Source organism: Gekko japonicus, unplaced genomic scaffold (assembly GCF_001447785.1).
Source record: "Gekko japonicus isolate JY-2015 unplaced genomic scaffold, Gekko_japonicus_V1.1 scaffold94, whole genome shotgun sequence".
Classification (NCBI taxonomy): Eukaryota; Metazoa; Chordata; class Lepidosauria; order Squamata; family Gekkonidae; genus Gekko; species Gekko japonicus.
The window spans coordinates 832062-850077 of NW_015174274.1; the positions used below are offsets into that span (position 1 = coordinate 832062).

At 41.6% G+C, this 18016-nt stretch overlaps 1 protein-coding gene across 2 annotated transcripts in view; it reads right to left on the reverse strand.

Annotated features, from left to right (window-relative positions):
• Nucleotides 1–2730: 2730 nt before the first annotated feature.
• The window catches only part of RSU1 (Ras suppressor protein 1), a 109758-nt gene continuing 94472 nt past the window's right edge, over nt 2731–18016 (reverse strand). Inside the window, exon 9 of one of the 2 annotated variants that reach the window (XM_015423758.1) lies at nt 2731–3212. In XM_015423758.1, coding sequence (XP_015279244.1) covers nt 3110–3212 — 103 coding nt within the window. In that variant the 3' untranslated portion in view covers nt 2731–3109. The remainder of the gene's footprint in view (nt 3213–18016) is intronic. The other variant, XM_015423757.1, reaches the window with a different exon arrangement.

The following is an 18016-nucleotide window of genomic DNA, read 5'->3' on the forward strand; positions in this document are numbered from 1 at the left end:
TTTCCCTATGATGAAAAAAACCCTGACATTATTTCTGATGAGAAAAAAAGGCTGCTTCATCAGTTCCCAAACATGATTTTGAGTTTTGGATGTGGTGCAGGCTTTATGTAGATAAAAATATATCCTTTGGCAAATTCACACACTCATTTAGCTAAAATCCTTCAAACTAAGAATTTTTGTAGTGGCGATTAAATGCTATTTAGGTCTCTTGTTTGCTCCATTAAAAAAGAACTAAATATTGGCAGAAAACTATTTCTTCAAATGAGAAAGTTTTGTTGAAAATTGCATTTGGCAGCTGGAAGACTTTCTTGGAGATAACATTTCCCCCCCTGTTTTTCACCTAAATTTAGAAAACTGGAGAGGAGAATCTCAAGGAAAACCATTATGACACACAATACAAAAGAATAAAATTGGATTAAAAATTATAACTTCTTACGCAGCTCTACATTTTAGCTAACTTGCACTGAAAATAAGATACTATCATATTCTAAAAAGGAAACTAAAAATGCAAATCTGTGCATGGCTATTCTAGTTTAAACCAAATGACTGCAATGCACTTAGACTGGAGTAACCTTATATAGGACTAGTAGCAAAGCTCGTTGTGAAATTAATACAACAAGCTCTAGCAAGATGTGACATGTTGCCCCCCCCCCAGCACTCCGGTTTTTCCCGGCATCCCAAGACCCCGGCATGACCACAATGCTCTCTCCGTGTTTGTCTGAGGTCGCAGCCCTCCTCAAACCCGTTCCTCTGCAAGCTCCCTCCCTGAAATCTCATGGAATTCCCCCCGCAGAGTTGTCAAGTCTATCCCCTTCCCAGGTAAGCATCAAATTAGTATGTGTGTTTCCCCGAGTGCGCAGGTCTAACCCTCCCCCACACACCCTGACAGCTTGCCCTACAGGGGATGACAGAAAGAAGGATCGGGGGGGCAGCAGGCTGACCAACTGCAGCCACCACTGCCCAAGGCCTACCTGACAGGGCCCCAGAAGCTCAGGCTGCAATGCAGCCATGGAAATCGAGCCAATGATGCGGGCCTGGGAATAGGCCGACAAGAGCGGTCCACAGCCGGAGGATGCAGTCACGTCCCCAAGGAGCATGCCGTGAATGCTGCGGCTGGAATCCGGGCTCTGATGTGGCCCCTACACCTCGCCGCTGCTGCAGCCCCAACTCGGGCCCTGACACTGCCTCTGGATGCTGGTGCAGCTGGCAATCACTCCGCAAGTCCCCACGGTTGCCAAGACTGCAGGCCACCGAAATTGAGTCACCAACACCCGAATTGGACTGCCACCGCCTGAAAATCAAGCCGCTGCCCTCTAAAGCGGGTCGCCGCTGCTTGATGTGCACTGCTGCCGCCTGTGGCTAGCAATCCTCAGTCAGGTAGGCCCCAGCTCTGTCGTCGTGCTCCGAGCTCCTATTGACAGGGCCAGAGTCTGTGTCCTCTCTTGAGGTGAAGTTCTGTTGTGAGGGGAATTTTGGCAAGTGCTGACTCTATAGGCGAGACTCAGGCAACGCAGCCAGTGGCCAAGGACCTGTATCTGAATGGCAGTTCAGACAGCCAACTGATTTTGGCGTGCATCGAATCTTGCCACTCCAAAACAGGATTATAATATAGGAGAGATTGAACTGCAAAGGGTTGGATCCTGTGCCTCTCTTCTGCCAAGTCTTTCTTCAAGAGAACTTCCTCCAATGGAGAAAGACTTTTTCTGATGGAGAAAAGCTTCCTGACAGAGAAGTAAGTCTTTCTTTACTGGGGAAAGGCTTGGTAAAAGGTAGATTCAGGTGGGGTAGCCGTGTTAGTCTGAAGCATCAGAACAAAGTTTGAGTCCAGTGGCACCTTTAAGACCAACAAAGTTTTATTCACGGTATAAGCTTTTGTGTGCAAGCACACTTCCTCAAATATCTAATATGCGGTATCTGAGGAAGTGTGCTTGCACATGAAAGCTTATACCAGGAATAGAACTTTGTTGCTCTTAAAGGTGCCACTGGACTCAAACTTTGTTGTTTTGGTAGACAGTAGTCATAGACGTCAGCTCATTGGAAGGAAATCTATAGGATGAGCAATGGAAACTAATCCCAAACACGTTGTCCTAAAGTACAGCATAAAGTTACCTGTGCTGGTTCTCTCTGATTCACACTGCTGTTAAGCATTAATGTGGATACATAAATATTAATGTGGATCTGCAAAGGCCATGCAGCTCTCACAGCTGGTTTCCCCCCTGCAAGGGTACTTGGAGTTCCCCATGACACTTCCTACACCCAGGCTATATGCTGTCATGTCAGTTCAGAAGAGCATGAAGGCACAACTTGGAACTCCCAAGCAGCAGATGAACCTTATACAGCAACCATGAATGTGCCTGTGACTCCCTAGCAATCTCTGCCATCTCCAATTAAAAGGATCTTAGGAAGCTCTGCTGGGAAAGACTTTTCAGACCTTGGGACAGCCCCTGCTAGCCAGATCAGACAGCCCTGTTGCAGAGGCACTGAATGGCCTGATGACATTTAAGGCAGTTTCATATGTCCCCCCGAGAATGCTTCCTTTTAATTTTGGTTTCCCTGCTGAAAACCAGTTTATTATTAATAATGCATTATTATAAACATGGTCCACACATAATTGAAAATACTGCCTCAGGGAAAAAAAAATCAAATAATCCGATGTCTGGGTGAGGGGGGAGAAGGAAAGGGGAGAAAGAAAGAAAGAAAGAAGCATATGGTACAAAAAAGGTTTTATTAACAAACAGTGTATTACATAAAATATGAATGACACATAGGCTGGTGCAGCAGGAAAGCATCGCTGGCTGTGTGAATTAAACATTTTGGCCATGTTTCTAGAGCAGATAAAGTGGTTTACAGTAGTTTAGACGGCTGCAGGATTTAAGCAGTAATTGGTAATAATTATTAGCTTTTATTATCATCTTCATTTATAGCCTGCCTCATACTAATTGGCTCATTAACCAAGGCAGTTCATACTTTGTGAATAGATGTAGATAGAAAAAGGCATTTTTGCTTTTATTTTATAAAATAGTCATTTGTTTTAGCAAATATATCTTAAAAAAAAAAAGAATGAGAGAGACATGCAAAACAAAATAGCAGAATGGGACATGCAGGGTCCTTATTTGTTCTTAGCAGCCAGAGGCTTACGACTGATCTTCTTGGATTTGTCATTGTTCTTCTTCGGAGGGTCGGGGTCGGCCTGCATGTGTCTGCCATAAAGGCTGCAAAAATAATTACAACAAAGAACGGGTTGGTGTTGTCACTACATTCAAGAAACACAAAACTATACATATATATATAAAAGAAAGAAGTGTCATTGCAAACAAAACCCTGTCACTCCTGCATGCCATGAAGTTGCTACATCCATTCCAGGGCACAAGAGTTTTACTCAGCATTTTGAAAACACAGGCTCCTTACACAGTTAACCTTTGAAGACATTGACAAAAATTGGGTTGAACTGTTGAGATGGAGTGCCGCTGTAAAGGAAAGTGAGCCGGCTGCCTAGCCAGAATACTCAAGGGCTCAAGAAAGTGACGCGGAGCAATGGTGTCAGAGTCTTCTCTGGCTGCTCACGCATGATGGATTGTAGGAAGAGAGCTACCAACACATCAATGCCACATTAAAACAGACCCCTGATTAAATGTTGACGAAGTATCCTACAATTAAGATTGCTGGCACTCACAGGCAAGCTAAATAGACTACAAGGCTGGAAGGATTTTAAACTCAACACCAGAGAGCAATTAATAGATCGTTTATGAGTAACCCCCTACTTAAAACACAAATTAAAAACCTTCAAGACAAACATGATGCAAATATAAACTCACTCAGTTGACAAAGTGCCTTTTAGCAGTCTGTTTCGTGTGTCACAAAAGAAAGGGATCCATAAACTTTCTTTTCTTGAAAGGGGGCAAACAGAAAAATGCAGATGGTGCCTGAACACAAAATGGGTTTCTGCACAGATTTTCAGCCAAGTTTGGATATGGCACTTGCTCTTCAACAGAGTTGCTGTATTCAGATTTTATTTTTTTTCATGACAACTATGAGTGATTCACTTATACTGTCTAGTACAGCCACCTTTTTATAATTAATGAACCAACTATGTCCAAATACAGAACAAGAGATAGACACAAAGCCAGTATAAAAAAGTCCCGCCACATAACTGAAAACATACAATTTAACTTTACTGGTAATTGACATATGGATTAAAAGTTTCTGAAGTCCAAGTACAGTTTTTGCAATTTTTTAACCAGAAAGTGGCAGACATGAAGTCTCACAATAAAGCATAAATACACACAGCTCCACCCCGCACAATTGTTTTAATGTACTGGCATATATCTGTGTGGGAGGGAAGGTGGCACGGTGTAGCCTCTATCTCGTCAGATCTCAGAAGCTAAGCAGGGTCAGTGGAAGAAGAAGAGTTGGATCTTATACCCCGCTTTTCTCTACACTAAGGAGTTTCAAAGCAGCTTACAATCGTCTTCCCCTTCCTCTCCCACAACAGACACCCTGTGAGGTAGGTGGGGCTCAGAGAGTTTTGAGAGAACGGCGACTGGCCCAAGGTTACCCAGACTCATGTGGAGGAGCGGGAAATCAAACCTGGTTCTTCAGATTAGAGTCTGCCGCTCTTGACCACTACACCACGTTGGCTCTCTTGGAAGGTAACTGGATGGCAGACCACCAAGCAAGACTCTGAAGAAGAAGGCAATGGCAAACTACCTCTGCTTCTCACTTGCCTTGAAAGCCCCTTGCTGGGATTGCCATAAGTCAGCTGTGACATGATGGTACTCTAAATACACATCTGTGCCTGGTTCAAAAGTTGGATTATGGGCACTGTTCACCTCTATCATTCCCTTTTCTGTACAGTACCTCTAAGAAACCCTTTAGTCCCATTAAAAAACTTAGCCTGCCATTCCCTTGTCTATTCTAGCCTCCCTCATGCCCTCAATTGCCCTTTAATGTAAAGATTTCATTTTCTTTGTAGAGAAGCCATACCGATCCAGACTTGGCTCTAAGAGCCGCAGGTGGTTGAATCTGATCCTTGTTCCTAGTATCAGGTTTTGATGGATCCTAAAGAAGGACAGGGTTAGTCCTTGCTTGTTTGATGGGAAAGCACTCATCTCGTTTCTGTTCTGTCATCAATACTCCTGTGGCCTAGCCAAAGAATAGATGTGCTGGACCCAACAGAAAAAAAACGGGTCAGACATGTGAGAAGATGGGCTGTGGCACAGAGATGCAAGATACAGGACCCAGGGAGACTGTCAAATTGGGAAGGTGCAGATGTGCTACTAAGCAGAAAAGGATAATGTGCAGTGGCTTGACATTTCTGGAAAGAAAGCAAGGTAGCTTACTAGCTGCCTGAAGGTATTTAGAATACCATCCAGAGGTTTTGGCCACAATCATGGAGCATTTTCAGACTTAGCAGCAGACTGGCGCACCTGTGCAGCTCTTACTAAGGTGTAATTTCTGATCCCCACACCCCACCTGACAGAAGTAATCTGTTAGCAGCCCATGCCTCAAACTAGGGTTGTGTGACAGCAGAAGAGATGAAGCCCAAATATTTAGCTTGCCCAATATTTAGCTTGCCCAGTAAACGTCACGGCGCAGAATCTTGCATCTTTGAATCTGCCAGAAAGGAGAAGCTGCAAACAGTGATGATGTGGAGGCAATGATGAAAATAATTCATTAATGATTAACAATGACAGGATGGAAAGATGGATAAGGGTTATAAAACAAATTGTGATGAGTAGGCAATCACTTACAGTGTGAGGCCACAATGTGACGGGCTTCACAGCCTGACTAGCACATCAATCCCCTGTGGGCCAGGCCCCAAAGAATGAACACTGAGCTGGGCACGAGGGTGATTGCTCATCCTTCCACCGCACCCTTGCAGAAGCAGACATCCACAGTATACCTGAGGGTTTTCATACATAGTAAAAAAAAGTGGCTAATCTCACACCAGGATTTAATTTGTCCTTCCTGCTAGACCTCTTTACTGGCTCACACATTAGCCAATGATTATTAAAGAAGTGATAAGGCTAAATTAAAGTCCTAGTTAGAAAATGACTCTCTCCACAAGAACCAATTGGGGGATGGATCCTAATTTTTAAATGGGACACTCCACGGAAGCCTCTGTGGAACAATAATAAGATTGTAGCATTACAAAAAAAAAAAGTCAAGGTTTTGTGTCTTTCAGACATCTGTAATTATCCTGGGTAGCAACTTAAAAAAAAAAGCTGCGGGTGTTATAATCGTCACTGATAAATGGCAGAGTGCTTTCTAAACAACACTGCAGCCGGAGCTACAGTGGTTGTATCTGCAGCTTCGTCATTAAGGAAAAGGGCAAAATAGTTTTCTTGGGGATTTAATGTCAGCTGGAAAAAGCATTAAAAACCTAAGTAATAAGGTTTTTTTCCTCAGGTTTTCTTTTCTCTGCTACACAGAGCTGGTTATAAACACACATCTCTGAGCCTCTCTAGCACAATGCAACACAACCATATGTAATATGCAAATCGAAGAAAAAAGCATCTAAGTAGCCACCATGTTCTCTACCTGGCCCCACTGAGGGGAACAAATGAGCACATGGAGGCTGTACCAGCAAAACTAACAATAAGTGAGAAAGATGCTCATTAAACTTCATCATTCTGTCCACTTTAATGATGCCTTTACTTAATAAAAATTCCCCAAGCAGTTGCAAGGATATTAGGCAAAGTCTTTGGTTATGTATCAGGGGCCTAAGCTGTCACTAGCAAGTGTGTAGTTCAGGAGGGGCATTCCCAAGAGGAGGCAGCAAATCCAGCCTCCTTTGTAATAAATGCACGGAAAAATCAATAACTGCAGCTTGCTACATTACTTAAGCATTTAAGAAAATAGGTGATCTGTCTAAATTAAAGCACCAAGTGCTAAACGTTGCGATTTAAAGCATAAATCAAGAGGCTCGAAACCTCAGATGCTGAAACTATAAATCCTGTTATTAAAGCTTATAACTTTAATAAGGGTTATTAAATGGGCTGGGGGGGGGAATGAGTGAAAATATTCTGGAAAGCTTTCCCCCCACCGAGTCACATCCTTTTGCTAAGCACTGCAAAAGTCAACAAGCCACAAAGCTCTGTTTTCTGAAATGAGCTGGTTGTGTGGGGAAAGAGCGAACAAAGAGTGAACAAGCATAACATTTGTAGAAATAGATTTGGTGCACATGGGAAAAAATATCCTACATGTTTTTAAGAAAGCTGACAGGAAGAAAATTGATTCATTTGAGATGTGGTGCTGGAGGAGAGTTTTATACATACCACGGGCTGCCAAAAAGACAAATAAGGGGGTTCGAGATCAAATCAAGCCTGAAATTTCCTCAGAAGCTAAAACGACTAATCGAAGGCTTATTGTACTTGGGTCACATCATGAAAAGACAAGACTCACTGGAAAAGACAATAACGCTAGGAAAAGTTGAAGGCAGCAGGAAAAAAGGAAGACCCAACATGAGATGTATTGCCTCAGTCAAGAAAGCCATGGCCTTCAGTCTGCAAGACTTGAGCAAGGCTGTAAATTAGGATGTTTTGAAGGTCATTAATTCATAGGGTCGCCATGTTAGAAATGATCTGAAGGCACGACACACACAATTTTGGACAAAAAACACTTTTGCAGTGAGAATTAGAGAACTGGTGGATGAAGCCTTTATCAGGATATACTACACTAGAAATTGTAGCTCTGACTATTTGTAGCAGGATTCCAATATCTACCTATTTTAAAAGCCCACACAGTCTGAAACTGAGCTGCATGTTCAAAAAAGCTCCATGCAGTTGCCCAGGCTCAAATACACACACAACCTAGAACTACCAATGGGAAGAATCACTTGGATAGTTGGGCACCCTTGTTTACAAGAGGCACGTCCTAGATAACAGAAAGGCCCAGCTTTGATAATATTGGGGTGGAGGGTGGGCACACTCTGTTCTCCAGACGCTCAGTCAGGGACAGAACGACTCCACTTGAATCACAAATTTCTGGTCCTTTGTAGGTGCAAAGATAAATATGATTCCTGAAAGATTCCCTCAAGAAACATAATGCACATGAGATGCACACAGCTTTGTTTCCTTCTAAAAAGGCCAGATACATTTTGTTCAGGTTCAGCTTCACTGTCCCTACTGTATAGGATTCTATTTTTGACAGCTCTCTGGCAAGGACAGCAAAGTTACTACCGAGTACACATCTGAAGCTGGAGCTTCTTCTGTGATCTCCTTAGCTTGCATTTCCTATTCACTGAGTTCTGTCAACTGCCTATGCACTGCGGCTGGGTTTTTTGTTGTTGTTGTTGCTTTTTTGAAAAAAGAACCCCAACAGCACAGTGTATTCAAAGGTTATCTTCCTACTCATGGGAAAAAGTCTTCTGTTCATGGAAGGAGCCTTTCCATGAGTAGAAAACTTCCTCCTTTTTCAGAAGAGTCCTTCTGGATCCAACCCAATATTTTCCATTTCTATACAATTTACTAGCAGATTGTGGATGAAATGCAGCTCAGCTGAAATGAAATGATCCCCCTTGTTCAGTGAGGGGAGTCACAATATAGCACATTTTGCATGGCGTGACCCTTTCCTCTTACTGGCTTTGGGAAAGGAAAGAAAACTGTACCTCCTTGTTCTTGGCAACGGGAGCCCCGTATGTGTAAGCGTGTGTGTGAGAGAGGGCTCTAGATCACGGCTATTTCCAAACCTTCCGTTTGGCAGGGCTCTCAAGGAATTTGAATGCCAGAATTTAAGAGAAAGTTTTATGTATGATTTAAGAGCACGCTACAGTTCCTGTTCCTACACAGTCTATCGACTACACAGTTAATAATGAATCATTTATTCCATTTGGTCTAGTTTTTCAGCCATCTAAGAAATGGCATTGCAACAGATGGCGGAACTGCCAGAATGCATTTATAATTTGAAATCGTTCGCAGATCTCTTCTACAAGACCTTTTGGCCTTCCATAGAGTCTGCAAGTACACTCATGGCAACATTCACATTTGTTAAACGCCACAGGTTGTTTCAGGCTGGACAGTTCATGTTATTAAAAGATGCCTGTCCACCCCCCCCCCCGAGAATCTCTCTCAAGGATTTGTTTTGAGGGAAGTGGGAAAGTGCCATCAAGCGGCAGCCAACCTACGGTGGTGACCCTGTAGGGTTTGCAAGGAGAGAGTCTGTGTAGCGGCCCTGGACTTCCCTGGTGGTCCCACACCCAAGTACTAACCAGGGCCAACCATGGTTAGCTTCCAAGATCTGTTGAGACTGTGCAATATCCAGGAGGCCAAAACCAGACTGTTATCCCAAGGTCACTAAAGAGAGAAAGCTGCTTCTGGGGTGGTGGTGGGGAATGACTTGGACTGGAAAAATAAGAGGGGAACCCAACCCATGTTCTCATTCTAAAACATTTACATGGAAACAGCTTTTCTTCTTTAGATACAGTGATCACACAAAAATTACCTGCATCTGTATGCAATATCTTGCTCTGCCCTTAGATCTGGACTCCTGTGCACATTTTCCCCTCCTTTAAAGTGACAGAGAGCCACTAAGATATGGCAGATACAGCCATGGGGGTGGGTGGAGATGGGGGGGAACATTATCTTAGCACTGATTTTGAGATGCCCTATTTCATTATCATTTTGCCTCAAAACCTTGTAAGGTTGGTTAAGCCAAGAGGAAGCAGAAGAAGCAGAAGACTTCAATATTGGATTTATACCCCGTCCTTCGCTACCTGAAGGAGTCTCAGAGCAGCTTACAATCTTCTTTCCCTTCCCCCCCACAACAAACACCCTGTGAGGTAGGTGGGGCTGAGAGAGCTCTTTTGAGAACTGCCCTTGAGAGAACAGCTCTGAAAGAACTTATGCCTGACCCAAGGTTACACCAGCAGCTGCATGTGAAGGAGTGGGGAATCTCCCAGATTAGAGCCTGCGATCCTAACCACTACACCAAACTGGCTTTGAGGATTTCATAGCTGATCAGAGATTTGAACCTGGGTCTAAAGGTAATTTTTCTTATTTTACAAAATTTATATCCCACTGTTCTGCCCTCAGAAGGGCCACCAAGATGGCTAACAAATTAAAACATATGTAATGAAATCACATTTTAAAACAATTAAAATCAACCAACAACACATCATTAAAGCAATTAAAACCAGAGCTAAAAATATACCAAGACATAAAACAATTTTAACAATATTATTGAGCAGGAAGGACTGATCACTGAAGGGACAAGAAACCAAACAAAATTCTTGACCTGTGGCAGATGGCAACCAAAGGCGACAGATGAATTTTCATAGAGGGAGAGTTCCAGAGTTTTGTTGCCACAACTGAGAAGGCTCTGTCCTGGGTTGCCACCCACCTAATCTCCTTGAATACCTTTAGAACGTTTATTTACAATCAGTACTAGGGAATTTTTCTATCAAGGTGAGTCATAGTGCCTTGCGTAAGTATTGCTTCATTTCCTGTTTCCATAATTCCCTATCTGCAGTCTTGCAAAGGTTTATAACCTTGGCATCTTTAGATTGAAGTTGGTGTTGAAGAGATTGGATCGAGAAACTGAGGTGTTCTGTTGAAGAATGAGTAGCATCCTGCCAGTCTATGGTTTGGCTGAGAGATGAGGATAGAACCAATAGAGAGTTGTCCAAAATTGTAGCTTCCAAACATGTCCCTTTGCTTAGTTCTGGGGGATTCTGGAGATTTATCAGTTCTTGTATTTCATTGGAGGAGTATTCAGCTGCATTAAATGCACTGGGACAGTTATTTGTCTCACCATTTGGTTTTAAGTTAGCTGAAACAGATGCATTTAATAACGTCTCATTTCTGAACCAGTTGGTAATAGATTGTTCTGCCCCCTTTGTGGGGAGGCTCTTTTGAATTTTCCCTTGAGTGTGTAACAGTAAGGGTTCCTTAGGAATCTTTTGATCTAATTTTGAGGGCTTCTGCATACAAGTATCAGAGCATGATTGGGAATTAATTGCCTTTTTAAACAAATACCCATTAAAGGATTTAAGCGGATCTTGGGCTTGCTCCCCTGTAGAGGACATTTTGTTAGCATCCCATATCAATAATGGTTTTCTCCTTTCCTCATTCTTATAAGACATATGTGGAATAAAGCAAGAAAATTCCTCATTTTTAGCAGCATAAGGGGAATGGTAGCTTGTCTAAATGTTAATAATATTCTCCAACCAAAATTAATACTTGGAAGTCTCATTATCTGCTCAAGATTGACGGAGTGTGGCTCAATACAAAGCAGCTGACTCAATGATCGAACAATCTCCCTTCTGTTCACCCACTGACCTCAGTTTAGGGAGTTTCTGGCAATTAACAGTACAAGTTGACTATTTTGCAAAATTAAGTTACCTGTTGCTCTTTCAGTTGGATACATTATTTCATTAGTTCAAAATTTAGAAGTAACTGATGGAGATTTTCCCTTCCGTGATTTCCTCCCTAAAAGAATTTTCATCTCATCTCAATCAATTTAAACTAAAGAAAATGTTTGTCATTAGACTGCAGCTTTTAACCCATGAGTTGCCACAGAGACCTGCAGCTTCAGTAGGGCTGTGGGTTCCCACAGTGAACTTGTGAAAAAAGTAACATCTAATTGGCCAAGTTAAATTATTTCCCCCCCTGCCAGGCTTATTGTTAATCCCCCTCTCCATTTAAGGAAGAAATGTTGTTAAGTGTATAGATGCTCCTCCTTACCCTAGTATTTGGGGGCTGTTAGTGATTTCCTCCCTACTCTGTGTTGGGGCAGGATGGATTTGCCTGCACACTTTAGGATGGCCACACCCCTGAGTTCATCTAATACTCTGGTTCTTTGACCTTATTCCAGGGGTAGGGTAAAAGATAGTTTTCCTTTCCATCTGTGCTGTTTTGCTATGCTGTTCACTGATTTTATTATATGTTTTTACCCTATTGATTTCGTTTGGGGAGTTTGGAAAATCGTTTGCGTGGAACCTTTCCTCCTGGGGGAAGGGGGGGGGAGATCTCTTTCAAGGGATAATTTTCATGTTCTCAGTTTAATTTGACATAGGCGATGCTGTCCCAGGAGTGGGGACAGCATCTGGGCAAACCTATTAGGTAGCCCCCCTAGCTGTTAAGGGTTCATTTCAACCAGAGCTGTGTTCAGAAAATAACCTGTCTTCTTTTGATGTTGCTGTCTTCCCTTCCCCCCCTGTGTTCTTCCCCCTACCGGTGAGTGTTGTATTGTAGGTATCATGGAAAATTATGTTTTCGTATTTGACTTGCTCTGAGTTGTAATGTTTTGTGCCTGCAATTTTAAAATGCATATAGATTGTGGTATGAAATGATTCAAATTGATGTTGCATACCTCAAAATCTCCTTCTAAAGCGACCCATATTTTTTAATTGTTGTCCAGACCTTTTAAAAACCTTTCTGGAGTTCAGAGAGATATGTAAGACTCTCCTTTTTCTCCCCTTTTTCTGATACGTAAATGCTGTATTTTTTTTCTTGGGGGGGGGTTATATTATTAAAGTTTAAAAACGCTTAAAAAAAGTTTATTTACAGATATTTATAGGCTGTTTTTACACAGTTTCAAAGTGGCTTTTTAAAAAAGGCATGCTAATTAGTGTGGCTGGACTGATCCCCAGTGGACTGAATAAGGCTGGCAGAAGAAATAATATTAATTTTATTTCTGGCAAAAAAAAGCTGAAAAAAGAAGAATTCCAGCTTTGGCAAAAGGTATTTGTAAACTGCCCCAACCGAGATGCCTCCGGCTAAGCAGGTCTGATCCTGGGATGGGAGACCCACCCAGGAAGTCCAGAGTTGCTGCACAGAAGCAGGGAATGGCAAACCACCGCTGAACTTCTTTGCCTTGCAAACCCGAGCGGGTCACCATACGTTGGCTGTGACTTGACAGCCCATTCCACCATGACCAATGCTCCCTCTAAGCTGTAGAGTCTTGTGAGCAGAAATCCTACTTTGTGAGCTAATGGCATTAAAGTCGTGAGCGAGCGATCTGGCTACTGCATAAATCAGTTTGCTCTGGAGCCAGGGGTCATTTCGTAGAAAAAGAGCTAGGGGGACTCATTAGCATAACTCATTAGCATATGCCACACCCCCTGACATCAGTCCCCCCCCAAATGACCCCTGTCTGGAGCCATCCTTCCTGAGATAAGACAAAAATGTGTGAGCCGGAGGCTAAAAAACTGTGAGCTAGCTCACACGAACTCAGCTTAGAGGGAACACTGACCATGACCAGTTGTGAACCGTTATGTTTGGTAGGATTAAGTTCTGTCCCCCCCCCACTCATTACCATGGCCTGCATTAAATGATGGCAGAGAGCCTAGAGTGTGGAACGCAGGCTGTTATCATATGAATGGAAAGGGAAAAGCCAAGTGTAATTACATATTCAGGTTCCAATCCCTTGGTAATTCTAATCTCCAGTTTTAAATTCATGTTTTAGGTAGCATGCCACATCACAGATTTTCTTTATGTTTCACACTCTGAAACCTTTAAAAGCTTGAAATCATTGCCAAGGTTCTGTTTACGGAGAGCAGTCTGCTAATTAGCAGGCATCCCCCATGTTCATCGGCCGACACAGAGCACCAGGGATGCCCACATGTATATTGTACATGCCTGTGTCAAGACAGCACGGCTTGGAAGAGGGGTCCTCTCTCCATTTATGCATCAGCATTTTCAAAACAAAGCAACAGATTATTAATTATGAAATTATACAGATATTATGGAGGACCTTAGGGATTTTTAATAACTATTGCTATTGAGGCAAGACTGATTAAGAGCTTGTTCAGGTGTGACCCTCACTCGGTGACAACCAATAATCTTTATAGTAGAACTGCAGCAAAAAAAATGTCATTTACTGTAATGAACACAGATCATAAATTAAGCTTCATAGATACTTCTCTGTAATTTTTCATCAGACTTCTTCATTTCTTATATATTCCAAGGTAGTCCGGGGATAACCACTGAACTAATTAGCTCCTTGTTACTTAAGATCATAGTGTTAAAATGTAACTGAGCAATAATCAAACAGAAACAGGGATACCAGCTTCCATGTTCCAATATTTAACTTTTTAGATTGTCTTATGTCTCTACAAGCTGAATCTAAAATCTAATGAGCATAATGAACTGGGACACATAAAAACAGGAGGAAACAGTGCACCACAGTACCAGGATTACACACCCTTAACATCAGAGAGTACCTGTTCAGCAAACCCATAACTAATACCTATCCCAATACAAAGCCTCCTTAAATGGAGAGATTTGCCATTCAGTACTCCTCACTGCAACTAAAAACACCACAAAGACTACAGTTCCATCACGATTTACATCTGCCATCAACTGAATGCAATTTATCCGAATTACAAAAGGTTGTTTGTTGACTTCTGTCCAAATGCATAGAAAAAACAGCCCCTAAAAGGCAAAGGCTGGAACACAGTGAACTGGAAGAGGCATCAGGAATCTGCACTAAATGAGAGAGGGCATTAAAACAGGTTGGGTGGGTTAGTTCTGGAAATTGTACATACCTCAGTCTTGAAGAATTAAATTGCAAAAAGCAAAATTCTTAATTAATGGTAGGTATAGAGAAATATATTAGGGTTGCCAAGCCTGGCCTGGTCACCAATAGGCAATCAGGGGATGGGCGCATGTGTGTGTGGGGGTCGCTGTTCACAAAGGGGGGGGGACCCAAAAGTGATGCCAGTCCTCTATAGGAATTGCTGAAAACTCCATGGAAAATACAAATAATTGTATGAACACTGCAGAATAATCACTCCATGATGTTTAATCTTATTCTTTTCCCAATCTAGACGTCATGAGAAGAACATACAAGACGTCATGCAGATGAGGACGAACTTCCCCGGAGTAACCGTTTCGTTTCGATATTTCTTTTTCATACAAATATCATTTCTGCTTCCACTTATTCATTCAGCCGATTTGATACATAGGCTATGTGCCGGTTATAAGCTATTCCAAAGTTGCTGGGAATTAGAGATATCCTTTTGGAAGGTGAATGAATAATCATGGAGTGATTATTCTGCAGTGTTCATACAATTATTTGTATTTATATTGGTCGCACTATTGCAGTATTTCTGTATGTAATACAATTGCCATACTGCTACCCCTCTGTGTTTGCTAACTCCATGGAAAAACCATAGAGCTCCCAGGTGGGCAGCCATGTTGGCCCAAAGCAACAGAACTCTAACTTTGTCCCATAGAGTTTTCAGTGATTCCTGGACAGGAATGACATCACTCCTGGGTTTTTCCTCTTTGCTGACAGTTGCCCCCCCATGCCCCTCCGGTCTCCTGTTAATTGCCAGGCCGGAAGACAACTTTGAAGTATATATAGAAGTTAGCTGCTGTAGATTTTCCGGGTTGTATGGCCGTGGTTTTGGGACTGTAGGACATGAGGTTTTGCCAGTAGCTGTGACTGGCATCCTCAGAGGATGGAATACTCTCTGTGTCAAGGTAAGAAGAAAAATGGTAGGCAGGTAATTTATATCTACTCAGGAAGGTGGGGTAGGGCTGAGTCATTATCTTGTAGGAGTTCCCCAGGCTATGAACATGCTAATGGAGAAGCTTTCCTAATGAGGTTCTTTTGTATATGGATTGTTTCCTGGGGAAGTTTCCTGTTTCCTGAGAAGATTCTTTTGTATGTGGATTGGCTGTTGAAATTCTAATCTTATCTGTAGTGCTATTGTCAGATGTAGAGCCTTTTGTGTTTTTCAGGACAGGAAACCATGCCCTATTTATTTTTAAACTGTCTTCTTTCCTGTTGAAATTGTGTTTATGTTTATGAATTTCAATGGCTTCCCTGTGTAATCTGACATGGTAATTGGAAGTGTTGTCCAGCCTTTCAGTATCTTGGAACAAAACACTGCGTCCTGTTTGAGTTAGGCCATGTTCAGCCACTGCTGATTTTTCAGGTTAGCCAATATATAGGAGAATATGAAATACTAGTACAAGTTTTATTCGTAGCGATATTTGTCACTCAAAACAAATGCAGTTAGTGTGAGGAATAGCCTTCTGCATTGTACAGACTCTGGGCTTTAAAATGGCAGTCTTCACATCTTCTGGCTTTCACTGCATTGGGAAGTATCACAACAGTGATACTTCTGGTGATGTTAAAGTGTCCTGCCAACCGTCTGTCAAATTCCCCAGATGCAACCCTCAAATCCTTTACAATTCTTAAAAAATTTTGTTCTTGCAAACATATTCCTGAGCTGTGAACTAAGTGCAGCCAAGTCCATGCTACATGATAAAAAACAATTCTCTCTATTGATTTGAAATATGTATACCCTGGTTTTATGGTAATGTTATTATCTGGTGCAATCCAGAGTCACTCCAATCTTAGTCCACTGATTTCAATAGGCTTAGATTAGAGCAACTATCCACAGGATGGCACGCATAAAGGGGCTAACAAAGGAGACAACGGTAAAATAAAAATATATAAAGCCAACAAAAATACAACAAAAGCAGCTTTTTTTTTTAAAAAAAGAAAAAGTCTTAAAATAGGGCCGCCAGCAACCACAGACTTTCAGACTCATTCCCATTACAAATGTTCTGAAAAACAGTCTAAATGCTTGAGAACCACTTGCTCCCGTAATCACTCTGGTAGATTTTGAACATTAAAAAGTTTTATACTGCTATTGATTGGTATGTTGCATTATTCCAATACATATACAGGAAAAAGAATATGCCCTTTTAAGTAAAACAAAATCTATGCAAAGAAACACACAGAAATAACAGTTTATTTCAAGATATTAACTAATTCTGTCCCCCTCCCTCCCCTGCTGTTTGATTATCACAATAAGTGGAGGTCCAAGCACCAAATCTTAATACTGGAGACATTTTCATCTGCAGCCAGATCACCAGGGGAAGACTCAGGCAAACAACGCCATCCTGCAAAGTTTGTGACTGCACTGTCTACTTCATATAGCTTCTTGTTTCTCCTACTTTATCTGTCTGTCGATGCCCACATATTTACTGCAGAGCTACAGTTCACAGTGACATCCTGCAGCATCAGTTCATGTCTTATTTCAACTTGAATTAAAACATGAACGCTTACAAGTTGTATTTTTAAGCAAGGAAAACAATATATTTTCCCCCAAGGGAGTTTAGCACCAAACACAGCTGCTACTATGATATCAAATCATTTTATACTGAACCCTTTCCAAGTCTACAAAATTTCCACCTAAAGTTTATGTTTTGTTTTGTTTTTAGAATGTTGTCTTTGAACTTGGAGGAAAACAGTACATGGACTGCAACCTTAATTGTCCTTACCTGGAAGCAAGGTCCAGTGAAACCTATTAATCAGTCTTCCGTGTAAATATGATACTTTAAGTCACTAAGGAGCATCTTGTTCTTTTAATGCATGATACTATCATTGATTTTTGATTATTTGATTACATTTAATTTTCTTTATTCAGCTTGACTAATGCAATTTCCCATTTTTTAAAAAAACTGCACTGGCATTTAATCTCAGTAGTTACCCACAATTATTTATGCATCATTATCTTTGGGCTACTAATGCTTAATTACTTAATACTTAATCACTTCAAGTGGAACTCTCTGAATGCATTCATATGTGTCTGTACAGCTGTCATCTCTACATAGCTGAATGGAGACTCTTCCACAGATAGGCTGCAATCTATTTTAGGAACACTTGCTTGGGAGTAAGTGCCACTGAATGAGATGTACCCATAGTAACTCTAGGAATACAACTAATTTTCCAAGATTCAAAGTAGTTGTTATTTACCTCCGTGTTATTGGTATATATGCTAATTTCTAGGCATTTTATTTATATTGTTTGAAGAAGAGTCCTATGTAACTCAAAAAGCTGGAATATTGCTAGGTCATTAACCTTGTTTGCAGAAGAGTCCTATGTAACTCAAAAAGCTGGAATATTGCTAGGTCATTAACACTTTGTTGACAAATGTAAGCCACATTTACTACGTGGGTCCCACGGAAGACAGATTCCTGAAGGGAGATATTGCAAGCCTCTGGTTGGGAAACCAAAAAGAGCATAATGGCTCTGAGTTTTCAATTGTTCAGTGTCT